Source organism: Rhyacophila brunnea, unplaced genomic scaffold (assembly GCF_057557595.1).
Source record: "Rhyacophila brunnea isolate RB1 unplaced genomic scaffold, BYU_Rbru_1.0 scaffold_6, whole genome shotgun sequence".
NCBI classification, from domain to species: Eukaryota; Metazoa; Arthropoda; class Insecta; order Trichoptera; family Rhyacophilidae; genus Rhyacophila; species Rhyacophila brunnea.
The window spans coordinates 36,805,420-36,821,442 of NW_028233276.1; the positions used below are offsets into that span (position 1 = coordinate 36,805,420).

The 16,023-nt window shown below is 33.8% G+C and overlaps 1 protein-coding gene across 1 annotated transcript in view; it reads left to right on the forward strand.

Annotated features, from left to right (window-relative positions):
* The window catches only part of LOC147065620 (glutathione-specific gamma-glutamylcyclotransferase 1), a 52,344-nt gene that overhangs the window by 18,830 nt on the left and 17,491 nt on the right, over nt 1–16,023 (forward strand). The window contains exon 2 of the mRNA XM_085956651.1: nt 10,151–10,186. Within this exon, the coding sequence (XP_085812777.1) occupies nt 10,151–10,186 (36 nt within the window). The remainder of the gene's footprint in view (nt 1–10,150; nt 10,187–16,023) is intronic.

The following is a 16,023-nucleotide window of genomic DNA, read 5'->3' on the forward strand; positions in this document are numbered from 1 at the left end:
TAGACATTTTAAATCAATTTATATCGCGCATAACCGTCGATTATTATTATTTCAGAAAATTCCTCGTTTGTCGGCCATATTCCTCTTTATGTCTCCTCCATTTCTACCGGTCCTGCGTCGCTGTCATCCATGTCGATCATGCACTCGCAAATGATTTGATCTCGTCCACCATTGTGAATTGGTGGACGACATTAATGCCATTTACTTTACATATTTTCTACTTTGTCACGGACTTCAACCAAACAATAATCCCGGATTGTTGGTATAGATCCACCAGTATAAGTTGTCAGCTGAGTGAGGGCGCCACAATTCGTCGCTGTAGGATTGGTTTCCCGAATAGACCAAATGTTCAGGAGACGAAAAACAAATGTCATAATCCTATATTTAAATACATGGAGATATTTAAATAGTTATTTTTACAGTATATGAATGATGTATTCATTACCATTACAAAGTGATTTAAAGAAAAGGATGGTTCTAGTCCGTTTAGATACAAAAAATATTCTGCATTAAAAGGTCGATTTTGACAAAAACGGATATTCGGGAAAACAATCCTATAGCGACGAATGCTAACATTTGACATATTATAATTCAAAACTTGTTATACTGTGGTGAGCTTAGTTCTCAATTTGAACACCGGATGGTTTATTATGGTACGAGGGTGGGTCAATAAGTCCTTAGAAAAGCCGACAGGTGGCGCGACTAGTACTGTAAGCGGTTTGTTTTCATGCAGCGGCACTACCGATTCAGTATGCTGCGAAGTTTCAATTAGATTGGTCGGGTTGTTGTTTTTTATTTTCGTACATTTAAAAAAAAAATTTGCTTGTTTACAAAAATGGAGAAAATTGAGTTTAGAGCTGTTATTAAACATTTTAATATAAAAGGGTTAACAGCAAAGGAAATGAAAAATGAGTTGGATTTAGTTCACGGCATATCTGTTCCTTCACTTGCAACTATTTATAACTGGTTAAATGAATTTAAACGTGGTCGTACATCAACAAAGGATAAACCACGCTCAGGACGTTCTGTAGAGGTGGCTACACCAGAAATGATCAATAAAATCCACGATATGGTGTTAAGAGACCGAAGATTAAAGTTGAGTGAGATAATTGAGGTTACAGGGATCTCAAAAGGTAGCGTTATTTCTATTTTACATGACAAATTGGGCATGAAAAAAGTTTCTGCAAGATGGGTGCCGCGTTTGCTCACAGTCGACAATAAACGCAATAGGGTGGTGGCCTCTAAAGCCCTGTTGTCGCTCATGCAACGCAATCCGGATGAATTTTTTCGTTGCTTTGTGACTGTAGATGAAACATGGATACACCACTATACTCCCGAGACGAAAGAACAGTCAAAGCAGTGGATTGCGAAAGGCGAACCATGTCCAAAGAAGGCGAAAACCGTAAAATCAGCTGGTAAGGTTATGGCTACTGTATTTTGGGATGCACGTGGAATTATTTTCGTTAACTATTTGGAAAAAGGAAAAACAATAATAGGGGATTATTATGCATCTTTATTGGACCAGCTAACAAAACGAAATTGAAGAAAAACGGCCTCATTTAAACAGGAAAAAAATCCTCTTTCATCAGGACAATGCCCGTGTTCACACATGTTTACAATCAATGGCTAAAATTGAAGAATTGAAGTTCGAATTGGTCAACCACCCACCGTATTCGCCAGATTTAGCCCCCAGTGACTTTTTCCTTTTACCAAACTTAAAAAAATGGCTAAGTGGACAACGTTTTTTTTCAAATGAAGAAGTTATCGATCGGACAAATGCTTATTTTGAGGCCTTCCGAAAACTTATTTTTCTGACGGTTTAAAAAAAAATTGAGAAACGTCTAACCAAGTGTATTGAGCTTCAAGGAGATTATGTTGAGAAATAAAAAAAAAATACAAAAATAAAAACTGTTTTAATGATTTTTTCTAAGGAATTATTGACCCACCCTCGTATATTATCCATAACAGTTGTTTGACTGCGAATCCATCTAGTATTAATTTAATATATTATATCCATTATCACCATCATGTCATAACTCTTGCCATCTGCAGCCTGAAGGTTATGGAGATAACGTGATAATGGCATTATTTATTGATAAGAATGTTTACATTAGTAATTATTGCCAATATTTATAATAATGTATGTAAAATCAGTAGGTATCAAATAATGAAATCATATTTTATCATACGTATGGAAATACACGGCTAGACAAAGTGGCAGACCGTGCCGAGACAAAATCGATAGAGATTGCAAAAGGCTTTGAACTATTCGTACATATAGCTTAATACCTAGGTACTCGCTACTTAGGTACTGTGCCAAAATTTTAAGACGTCAGTTTGGTATGAGGTATCATGGGAACAAGATGGAAAATAAGTTCAGTCATAAAATCAATACCTATAAACTAACTAGGCACTCAGTTCAAATCATTGCTGAAAATAATTCCAAATTTGGCATGCGATATGATTTATGTATAAGTCTGAGTGCTCCTTAAATTAATATTTTTAACTTAGATATTTTTGCCGCATTATTTAATAGTCAAGTAAGTATGTGGGTTTATTACTACTATAAAAAAACCTAAGCATTCCGCAAGATAACAAGAAATAGGCTAGTATTTAAATATAATAATAACTATGTAATTATGTAAGTACTTATTGGATTTCATAAATCATGTTGTCTAAGGCATAAAGCCCATTGACGCAGCGAGTGCGGCGCTCGCGCAAAATTTCTACAAGTGGCGCGTAAATCATCGAAAATACAACGTAATCAAATACGCCAGCGCACACTGGACTTGACGATGCCTTGTGCCCCGCCTGCCGCATGAGTCACCGTTTTTCGCTTCTCGGCGATACGATTTAATGGAAATACAAAGAAGTCCATTCATTGACCACGGCTACCAAAATCACGCTGCTCGAAGCGTCGTCGTTCGACGGGCGAGAATTCATTATTTAATAACAGAGAAGTCATTGTTTAATTTTATTCCGTGTCCTATATTTCGCTGGTTGAATAATGTCGTCGTAAATATTAATTACAAGCCCCGAAATAATATAATATTTTTATTGCTTTGTTATGAGAGACGCTGTAATAATAATTATTTTGTGCTGCTTGGGCCGCTTATTACATAGGTGAAGGGTAATGCGCGGCAAGAGACGTGTGATTATGGTTATGAATAAACGCTTCATACGCCGACTTCGCCCGCTCGACGCGTTCTATGGGCACTATCGCTAACGATATCTACGTTCTAATTGCAAATTACCATAACATGATTTTAGTGGATAGGCGATTTAGTGATATGTTCTGATTAAGTGAGGACAAATCCGATAAGTATAATCCGTATCAGGGTAATTAGAATAATTAAGCCGTTCTGATAAATAAATGAGAAATGCAGTCGTTGGGAAACTACGGATCAATATCGTGAAGCATACAATACCTTTGTACTGCAAATAATATTAGGTATGTTGTATCGAGCGTTTTCCACGTTTTGCTTTACGCAGGTTTCCGTCGATGGCTTCCTTGCTTGGTGGTATTTGTATATTTCCACTGCCGTAGCGCTGATCGAATGGTTGGAAATTATTATCAAAGAGCGATCTGCTCACAGGTTATAGCCCTGTGCTATATTCTATAACTAGTATATGTAATCGTGTGTAATGGGCGAAACCGGTGGTCGTAGAAGAACGGTGGTTTTTAGTTCCGCTGATCATGAGCTTCCGGGTGACTCTGAATATTGGGGAATGGGACAGCTGGGCGCCGCACTGTCGAATAAAATAAGTAGACCTTCGTCACGATTTTATACAGAAACTAGACGAGGAATTTTAATCATTTTCTATCTACTACTACTTAATTCATTTTGCTCTTAACATAATGTTTTCTTTATTGAGAATTATCATGTCTGAGGCTTTATATAAAAATAAGAGATCTCTTTTCTTGTCAGAACTCAAATATATGCACAATTAAATCATTATTTACGTGTGCATATTTAAATTCTCACCAATTTTAAAAGTACCTATAATTCACGAACCTCTATTTATTTTCGAATTTCATTCGATTGCGTCCAGTAGTGGCGGCGCCAAATCGTCCTAGACCCGAATATTGCCAACCATGGATTAAACATTAAGCTGATAATTGACGTAACTTAAAACAATCTTTATGTGAAGAATAAATGATACGATATTACACTAATACGATGGCAACAAATTGTTTTGGATTCGCGCATGCGCACAAAACTAATATACCAAACCCCATTTAAATGCAGAATGATGGTATTATCAGTAGTTGGGTACCTACCTGGATTCATATTGTAGAAGTAAAAGTATTAGAATATTGGTAAGTAACTACCTACCTATACAAATTTAAAATCACACTTCTTTTAAATTTACGATAGGTAACTAATAAATTCGAACGAAGACAAAACACACAACGTTTCATTAAACATTATTTTTCTTTAGACTGAATATATCGGAAAATTTTTAGAATACAATGCATAATTATTTATTGAATTTGTAACTTAGAAAACCTCAGAAAATAGGTACCTAATATGAATAATCCTAGAAAAACCCCCGCGGAGCGAGTAATCTTTATACACACATATTTCACCTGCCGACTGCCGACTGCCGAGTGACAACTCTGTTTAAGCAATAAGATAAGGTATGTTTGAGGTTTTTCCATTTCAATTATTCTCATCGTTTGGATTAATAAATCTCTGATATTTCGCCTAATATTAATTGTAAAACAAAACAACGATCATAAACTTTCGGGAAAAACTGATGAAAACGCGGTGACAACCCAATAACCAAATACGATAACAAGCAACTGTGAGCGTGTAATAATATGTTATTATTATACGTGTATGCATATATTACATATATTTTAATATTATTTTTTAATAAAAAAAAGTAGTGCTATTATAATATCTGGTACACAGTGTCAAGCCGGATTTATTTTAGTTGTCTTACTAATGATATCTAATTATGTTCAACCTTTACAATACAACTTTACATCCATTTCGCTAAACCCCAAGCATTATATATTTTTTTAATTTACCTAAGTATAGTATGCTAGCATAAACAATGCGGAAAGCAGTTAAAACCCCTTTTATCCGATGTTAAAATGTATTACACTTTTATTATCGGTACTGTATTATCGTAATTCGTAGTAATTACCTATTTTTTACCAGTTTACCAGTGGAAAATTTTCAAGCAACTGCTATCAGTATTGGCAGTTTTATTTTATTTGCTTTTTCATCCAATTATAATGTAACGAGTATCGGTGCATATAAGCTAAGTTAAATAAAGGCTTGGCTGAATGCCAAAACACGAGTTCACTCTTGTTTAGGCTAACGAAGATATTACGCGGACGGACGTTTTAAAATTATCATTCCACCTATGAAGCAGATGTAACAGACAACAATTCCGCATTTGGACAAGGAATCAAAATATACTCCGTTGTATGTACCAAATGTACCGTTGGTCGAAACGTAACCACATATATATTCGAGGGAAATTATTATGAATAATAATTATTATATTACGACTTACAATCACCTAAAATGTCAATATAAAATATTCATGTGTATCTACCGACTTCATAAGGTTATGTCTTTTATAACATAATTACGGGGACACATCATTAATTGAATCGTATAGTTTAATAGTGTTGTCTTAGCAATGCCAGTTTGTACAGCTTTTAAAGCTCTGCAGGTAGGCGACATGCATATCAAATTGATTCTGTTTGGCTTGAAAATTATTGTAAAAATGAGTCACACAACTTCGCCTCAGAGTTTAAAACAGAAGGTGTTAATTCCTCTATCACCAAATACACTGACAGGAAATGATGCAATCGTTACATTCATGTGTGCCATTCTAACTGTTTCCAATAAGTTTAGCTGACATAGGTATCCTACTTAAAATGTTTTCAATCATCTAGCTTTCAATTACAAAGTTTAATGATCACATAGTTAAGTCCTACCAATGCCAAAAATGAATGATACCTTATAACACCATCGACTTTCGCCAGACGGGAATCAATTAAGATTCCTTGGCTTAGCTTAGAGCAGCATGCACAATCTAAGATTTCGATCCTAAGGATAAGTCGCCGAAAAGCATGACTTAACTATAGACAATCCTGAGTATAGAGTTAAGGAATCCTTATCCATAGACTACTTTTGTTATGAACACGTCCCCTTCTATATTACCATTTACCACTGACAGCTGCTGTCAAAATAAATTCGCATGTCTACAAAACAGTCCATACACTCAAATTCATTTAAAAATGTATCTCAATATGGATATTGATAGTGTTAATTCGTTTGGCATGTACTTGCAGAATATTATTTTACTTTTATACGCCAGCCCGCAGAAATACAAGATGCCAGATGATAAAATGACACTTGACGCTAGTGTTACCATGTTAAAAAAATATCTTGCGGTGCCTGTGGAATCACGTATAATGACTTATAACGGAAACATAAGACTATTATAATTAAATATTAATATGTATTTATAGTTATTGCATTTATGAAATGCAGTTGTCATATTTTTGTCATCGTTTAACAATTATAAAATAATTTACCTAAACTATAGGAAAGAGAATTTTTAAATATGGTATTATTTTCAATAGAAATGATCTTAACTAAGGACAATGTTTCTGCATAGTGTTTTCTGCTAAGGAAATTTTAGTTATGACAAATGTTTCTGCATTCCGCTCTTAGACCCTTATCGATTCCTATCAATTTATCGTACTTATGTAACAATGTCACTCTTGTCTCGTATCTCTCAACAACCTTTTAATTATAACTAAATATTTATCTTTATGCATATTGTCTAATTATAGTTATTAACTAGTGGATTAAATTAATACCTATATAAACTTTATTGTAAATTAATATTGCTTTTAATATCCGCAAAACCCATAACACAGTAGCCGCAGCAGATTTCTCGCTTTTTCGATATTGTAAAAATGTGACTTCATCTTTTGAAACTATATTATGTAACAATTAATTATTATTTCATACAGAAAACATGCGACATGAAAGAATATGCATTATAAAATCTCCATTTTCTCTTGAGCGTAAAAATGCACTTCGTGGGTTGAAGTGGAAAGTTATGCAATGTGTAGGTGCCTATTTACATATCCATATTATATACTACTACAAGTACTTGTTGGAGCCTTCTGTGGTGTCGTGTGAAATCGCAGTTTAGTTTTAGAAAAGGCAGTTTAGTTTGACGTAAGTGCCATTTTTGTATACAGACAAAGTTATCTTGTTTGTGTGTATGTTAGTTACACTAGTGGGATTTTTTTGAAACATATTTGGTAAACAGCACAGAACAGAGTAATAAATAGAATTCAGATAGGCTATTATACCCCAATACTACAAGACTCAGTGTTTTGAATATGAGTGCCCTTCAAAAAACGCACATTATAAACGTGCAACAGTGTGTTGGAACCTTAAAATAGACCAATATTGAATGAGCGTCAGTGCATAAACCGAGAGCAGTTGTCAGAACGGAGGAAAAGCTTAGAATTACGTATTCTTGACACGTGTTTAAGTTTATCCCATATTCTTCCACACTCGAAATCATTTGCCTGTTAGATATACGTTTTATAACTTTTAACTTTTTTTGCACTTTTTACTACACTGATACGCCTCTTTGTCTGATTACCTCGCATAAAATTAGATCAAATGATATTCACTTGTATTCATATAATATGTAGTATTAATTAAATAAATATTTAAACCTATGTAAAATAAGTATTTTTACAATATTCCTACATATTTCATCATTTTCATTCCTAGAGCCGGAGTGCAAAGTAATGAAGCGTATACCTTACCCCACACCCGTCAGGCATAAAGTCCACTAAAGCAGGCTTACGGGGCGCTCGCGCATTTTCTATGCGAATCATCGAAAATACAACGTAATCAAATACGCCAGCGCATACTGGATTTGACGACGCTTTGTGCCCGCCTGCCCCATGAGTCACCGTTTTTGGCTTCTCATCGATACGAATTAACGAAAATACAACGTAGAACATTCATTGAACACGGCAAGCAAAATCACGCTCCCCGAAGCGTCGTCGATAGACGGGCGAGAAGCCATTATTTAAGAACAATGAACTCTTTGTTTAGTTATTGCGTGTCCGATATTAATTACAAGCCCCGAGAAATTTAATAATATTTTTATTGCTTTGTTATGAGAGACGCTGATAATAATAATTATTTTGTGCTCCTTGAGCCCCTTATTACATAGGTGAAGGGTAATGCGCAGGTGTGAGGGGGCCTACTCAGTAGTGAGCGCACCGTACGCTTTTTTGGTGGGCTTTATGCCTTAGGTATTTCAGTTCCTATTAATTCTGTGTTCCCTAAGTACACACAGTATTAATTTGCTTTGCGTTGACTTTGAGTAGGTCTACAATGAATGTTTTACATTTTCCTAACCTACCTAACCTATAATATTATTGAAAAAATAGTAAATAAATAAGTATGTTGGTATATAGGTTAATATAATAGTAATGTTTAATAAAATTCATTGATAGTGTAAACACTGTAAACAGTAAAATACTTCAATAATAAATACGTTTTATCGGTTTTGTATTATTATTAATTATTATATAGCACGGGTGTTATAAGTCCCATAATCTTCGTATTAAAATGAAGAATTTAGATGCTCGTATACCTACCCATATTTTATTGTCCACGTGTTTTACTTGATGTAATTCGTATGTAAATAATATTGTTTTCTTCTTGTTTTTTTTAGAAAGTAAAAGTTCGTTGATTCTACTAATGCTATTCAGGAATCCCGAATTATGTCATAAACATCTAAACATGTGTCGTCATCGTGTTTACTTAAAAATTGTGCCATGGCCAAGTTTTCTTTAAAATCAGGTTTAAAACAGGATTAAAATCTGACTTTTTACCGGTTCTTTTTAAAAACTGCGTATTGTTATGAAAATTACCGGAACATATAAATCTATTATTTAAATTTCTCTCTAATAATATGTAATCTTCGAAGATTGAGACAGTAGATTGAATATTGATTGAAATTAACTTGATAGTGTTTTCATTATTAAATTTCACATACCAGATGTTCATGTAAAATATACATTTCTGAGACTAGAGTCAAGAATAGGACGTTCTATGTACCTGTTGGTGTTACCACTGTGGTGTTCGATGTGTGGGTTATGGTGTTGAGGATGATGATGAAGAAGTCGAAGATGTATACATGAGCGAGTTTTATTTGCAGCGTAACGATCGGTACAATAGTATAAATACAATGACAGTACATATTATCTACTGAGATAGTTACGAGACAAGTACTTAGATTCGAGTGACATTTTGATAAATCATTATTCGTTATTTATACAGTCAAAATTATTACATAAACATTATAATTATTGCGGTCGAATAATTTGATACATTAAAAAATAGATATTTGATCGCTAATATACTGACAGCTACATACCTAATATCCAACAGTGGAGAGGGCTGGATAGTAAGCAGTGCTGAAATTTAACGTTTACCTTGACCTCATACAAATGATTTAAACACAAGCATTTCCTAAACATAATACCTTCAGTGCAATTGCATTGAAAAGTGTAAATTGTTTTATTATTATATCCGTCAGTAATGCAATTACAACATGAGGAACTAGCGACACATTTAAATACTTACTATGAAATTATTGTGTCTGCAATTGAAACTATTTTTTTGTATGAGCATAATCAATATGATTGTAAAGATGACTAAAAAACGTTACACATGTACTCGAAAAAGAAAACATGTCAATGAATATATTATTATTATTACTAATATAACAATAAACATAACATTAAATGGACGCATGTTGAATTTTTATTACAAATTGTGTTTTGTTCGGCACGCGTCGTTTGCACAATCTGCGCGTCGTGCAGTCACGATCTTTTTAGACCATGCCTCAGCTGAAGTATAGCCTTATAGGCTTTCCCCGTTTCCAGCAATTGCATAATACGAAGTGGTGGATATATTATTATTCGTTCGTTGCTAGGTACTACATTATGATGTTATTTGAATATTGATATAAGTAACCACATCATGCGATAATTTTATTATATATTTGTATGAAAACATTGTTAGATGATTCTAATGCAATGCTAATAATTTTGTTCGTGTTTTATTTTCAGCCCGGACGAGTGGCAACACTTATAGAAGATACAAATGTAAGTACATGTTCAAGTAGTATTCTTATACATATTGTTTTATTTCTCATTGAAATATTCATTTGCACTTCTGCAATGTCAATGTATTTACATTCACTTTACTAAACTTGTTTATTTGCTATTTTCACGTAACGACAGGTGTTTACGATAATACATTATATTATTTTTAAAGTTAATTCTTTTTGAACGTCACCAGCTGGCACTTGCTTTCCCGTGCCTGTTTTAAAAATATTACACATCATTACTGAATGCATTCCATTGCCTGCATGTAACTTGAATGTAATGATATTTTAAATTATCATTACTTTTTACTCGTTAAACGCACTTGCGAAATAAATTTTATTTTCATCTTAGCTATGGCTAACTCAAATTGTGTTTTTTTTCAATAGGAGATTCTAATCAGATGCATTTATATTCGATTAAGACCTGCATTGACGTACGTTAACTGCAGTGTCGTGTGTCTAAGCCCTTAGGGTCGATACACACCAGCCGTAAAACACGGTCGGTAACGTCACGTATTCCTGGCCAGTATCTACCACGTTTTGTGTATATATACCCTTAGTAAGATATTTCGAATAAAAGTCGTATCTGTTCGTCTCTCCGATTCTATTTTCTCATTCATCTCAAGGTACAGCGAGCAATGTTCACCAAAGGAATCCCATTATTGTATTATTCTATATTTTCAACGCAATTTGGTCCGTGCCAAAGAAAGTCGGTTTAATCCAGTTTTTACCAGTTCTCACCACTTTCTTACTCTTTGAAAGCTGGGAAAATAAATATTTCCTATAGTAGAGGGTATAGAGTTATCTCTGAAATAACTTACCCATAGTATGAACGGAGAGATAAATTATGAAGAGTACACTATACCAAAAATGTAATATAAATCCATATATATAATAATAATAATATTGTAATGTCTGTCTCAGTCTGTGATTTCGAAATATTTACCTTTCAATCAGCGTTTTGACTATTTCAAGAATATCTAGGTACAAAATTTAGCTTTTTTCATAATTAATTTTGTGTCTGTTAGTTCCGTTATAATCCAAAAACTACTATACCAATGTTGATGAAACGTGCACAAGTTATAGACTTTGTACATAATTAGTATTCGTTTAGTTTTCATCTCGATATCTCCAAACGATTCTTACTTACTCGAAAATAACGCAGCACAAGCAGGTACAGTTGTGATTTAGCAACGGTGTTATTGTGAGGTGCGGATGATGGGGCGCGCTCTAACATCATTAGTACGTATTGTAATACGAATTATTCCATATATTTAATATGCTACTCCAATCTGGCAATGCGTTTTATTAGTCTTATAATATTATCTCCACTTTATCTGAAGTCGACACTTATGCAACGCCTCAAAAACAGTACGATGGCGTACTTACATTTAAAATGTATCTCAATCTCTATTCAACGTATACTCAATACTTTGATCATAATCGTGCCTGTCGATTAAATTAGCAATGATTACTCTTAGTTCAACATTTTCCTGTTTTCTAATATTGTGTCCCTTTATAAATTTAATAAATAAAAGAAACCTACAGATTTTTCAGCCAAACCATTACCAAGGCAATGTTTTACTTTGGATTTGAAATAATTCATCTATGAAAATAGTTGTTCGCAGTCATTGTGTTTGTCTAAAGATGGTCAATATTCGGTTTGATATTTTTTTACGTTTGCAAATTATTTCAATATTTCACCCCGCGGAATAGATTATTCGCCACCTATTTATAATTTTATTTATGTTGTGCCCCTTCATATAAAAATAAGTAAGTACTTAAGTCCAACAACTCAATAAAAAGTCTACATACCTATTGTTAACAGTCTTATTTCCCGATAAAGGCTGATATAAATATAATTGCGATATGTATTACATTCGCAAACTCAACTATCTATCAAAATGTCATCCGATGTTGGTAGGTAAATGAGTTCGCATCCAATCAAACCGAACGTGATTGTGATAGTAATAGTTTTCCCACCATACTGAAAGATAATTATTGCACAAATACCTACCAACACGTTCAATTGTTCAGTCGTAACGATTTCCATGATAATGGAAAGATTCTTTTTGTAACAGTGATTGTGTGTTGTCTTCCTGGAATTTTCTTACAAGCTATCACGTAGTGATATTTGAGTATGACACATTGTGTCTATAAGATGTAGGTACAGGAGGACCTCGACTTTCGCACATAATTGGTTCCTGAAAAGGTGTGCGAATGTTGAATGTTTGAAAGTAGAGGGTAGTAAAAAAAATTAAACTGTGTGTATTTTGAAATATATATTTATCAAGTAAATATAATATGTTTAAGAGACATGTTTAAGTGGGGTTTGCGGGTGTTTCCCTTAAAAAGTTATCAAGAGTTAACTGTTTGCCACTCTTCTTTTTCTTATTTTAAATGGTAAATCTACAATATTGCTTAACTGCTGGCACGAAATGTAAAGTCAATCTTTTAATATTAACGCAGTAAACCCAGGCTTTTTTATTTCATTACTGGAAGCAATTCTTTATCCTTCCCTTTCAATGCTCTGGGATTTTCTGGTTGGTAAATTAACATTGGCATCAATTTTAAATCACCAGCCAAGTTTCCACCAAGAAGCAATGTCAATCGGTTTTTAGAAGGTTTATGCCCAGGGGCAAGTGATTCTTCCTTAGATAAGAATGTACGACTAGGCATTTTTTCCAAAATAAACCTGTGTCATCTACATTAAATATGTGGCTAGAGGAATATTCTCCATCTTCAATAATTTTGGATAATGAGGAAATAAATTCTTTTGCAGCATATTTATCCGCATCAACCGATTCTCCAGTGAATTTAATGTAAACCAACCGTTACTTGCTTGAAAAATCGTGTTAGAATCTTCTTTTTCTAGCCTTCCAATCTTTGTACAAACTAAGAGCCTTCGCTTGAATAATTGAAATATTCAGAGGGACATCTTTTTGATGTTGGTCGTCGATCCATGATGACAAAATATTTTTCCATTTCATCCATAACTATGCCGTGTCTTTTGGAAACAACCTTTAAAGATAATATATTTCCACAATTTTGAACGTATTCCTTAATTTTATTTTTCAAAATTGAACATATCGTATCAGACCTGTTTGTATCATACGAACGTCCGATTGAAGCAAAAGATTCACCGCAATTAGAACGTCATGTGAAGTTTATAAGTCCTTGATTTCTTTTTGTTCGTATCAACACTGCAGTTTTTCCGTTTCTCACTCATGTTTATAAATTTTTAGGGTGAAATATTTCAAATGAAGAAAATTAGCAAAACGCACAACATGACACGCCCGCACGCGCTCCTGCGCAATACTATATCAGCTATCCTAGCTAGCTCACAAGCAAAGTGACGGGTGCGAGCACGATGCAAGTGACGCAAGAAATGCACTTGCTTGTGAGCGAGCGAGAAGGGGATATCTTAACCCCACGGCCAGCGCGACGTTTTAAAAAAACGATTTTTTTTGAAATGTGCGAAATAGCGAATTGTGCGAAAGTCGAACGTTCGTAAGTCGAGGTCCGCCTGTATAGTAATATAAAATTTATAAATTCGGTTTAACCTGCGAAAATCACTCCACATAATATGTAGATTAAAATATTTTCATTATAAAGGTCATAGCATATTTCCAACTTTTGATTATTATTTAAAAATTAGTGAGGGTTTTATAACAGTTACTTAACTAGCCTGTACAGAATCATGTCATTTTTCTCCAAAACATTGCAGACCGTTTTTCGTGTAACCTCAGTCTACTAAAACGAGTCATCCACGATAATATGCCAGACAGGGTAAGAAAATAAGCTAGATGACAGAAAAAAAACTCTAGATTTTCTCAAACTAAAAAAATTAGAAACTGGCATTCCAAAAATAAGGGATATGATTTTCACTACACCAAAAAATGTAAAAGAATTTATTGTTTCACAAATCACAACCAATAAATAAGTTATATCATCATCATCATCAGCCTGAATATATCCACTGCTGGATGAAGGCCTCTCCAAGCTGATTCCACTTATCTCGGTCCTATGCGTTGCGTTGCCACGTACTTCCGCAGAACTTTATCATTTCATCGATCCAGCGGCCTCTAGGTCAACCTTGCGGACGTTTTGTGTCTCTTGGATACCACTGGCGGCCAAAAGCACAACAACCTAGCTTTACTCTGCGAATGATTTCATCAAATATACATCCATCTATAGGTAGACGACTTACAACTAAAAATTAATATATTTAAGAAATTTATATAACATTTAAATATTGTATGTAAAAAATATTGCATTGGTAAGAAAGATATAAGGTGCATAAGTAGAGCAGTTAATTTTCAAGTAAATCTGGTACAATATGCCAGCTTTTTAATTAGTTGTAAGCTGTTTGCTGTATCGAAATACAAAAATAATATGGCAACCCTGGTGTATTGGTTCTAAATAAGTAAGATTATTATTTTTTTTTCGGTAGTAGACAGGGTATTTTTATCAAACACATCATCACGTCTTCTTTCTGCTTCAAAAAATGTAGGAACAGAATTATCCACCGGATTGACAGTTTATCGAAAAGATCAAAAAGGTCAAATCTTGCTCTATTCACAATTGTTTATATTTTCGTGACGTATACCTATGCAGTGTGTCCGAAGATCTTAATGTATTGTTTTTCTGTGTATTTTTTAAATTACTGAGTAGTCTCGCTATTGATTATTTTAAAAGATATGAATCACATGAATCACTTGTTGTCGCTATGCAATTAAAACACATCTGCTCTCGTATTGACTTCTGGGTACCGGCCTATTGTTTGTAGTGTGCTCCGTGACATAATTGATCAAAGACTCTAAGAAATACTTAATTTGAACGTTGTCAGAATGTATATCGTTCATAATTATCAAAGTCGGCAATACATAAGGTCACACACAAAATTATGCCAATTCATGGAAATGATTTTGTAGCAAGAGCAGTCCTTGATATTGGTGCAAATTTCGGTACAGTCTCCAATCAATTCATTGCAAATTGGCGTGGCGGTCATTTGATTGGACCTTCACCCGTGAAAATGTTTTACTGTATTTATTTTACGTCTGGTTATAAAAATGTATAGTACAAATTCACATTAATTATTTCAACAATCTTGATTGAATAATTATTATTTTCTCTTCGATGCGCTGATCACGTTTACTTTTAATTTATAAGTATTTGTCCGTTATTTAAAAATAACGTAATATTGTTTTCATTATTATTGATTCGTAGGTACCTACCTACCTATATGTTTTTCGCTGTCGTTTGGAATTAGTAAACACCAGTGGCGAAGGGTGGAGGTGGGCTATTAAGATCCTACATAAATAGTGCATACTAAACTTTGTCAATCATAAGTATTTGTTTTCATTGAACTAAGACTACAATTTGCAGATAATGTTAGTTAGTTTTTAAATATCAATTATAAACCCTTGCCTAAACCAAACCATTATAGTTTACGTATGCTAAGCGCGATCCGACAAAAATAGAGCATGCTTTTTCAGTCATACTTATTTGTTTTCTTTACATTACAGATGGTGTTGGTTAGTTTTTTTTTAATTCATTAAACTCGTAACCAAACCATAATTGATAAAAAATATCCTTCTATCTATAAAATATCTAAAATTATGTATGGTTTAATCATTAATGCCATAATTTTAAATATTTTATACATTAACGCTTTCGCTGCTGAATAGATAATGAGATTTTAATTGCCCCCTTTAAAATGCACGTTAATTACATCGATCGGCCGCCTGGTCATTACGCACCGTGTGCGTCTTCCGCGTCCAAAGTATTAACGAATATTTTTGACTATTATGTAGGTACTATAACTTGGATTAG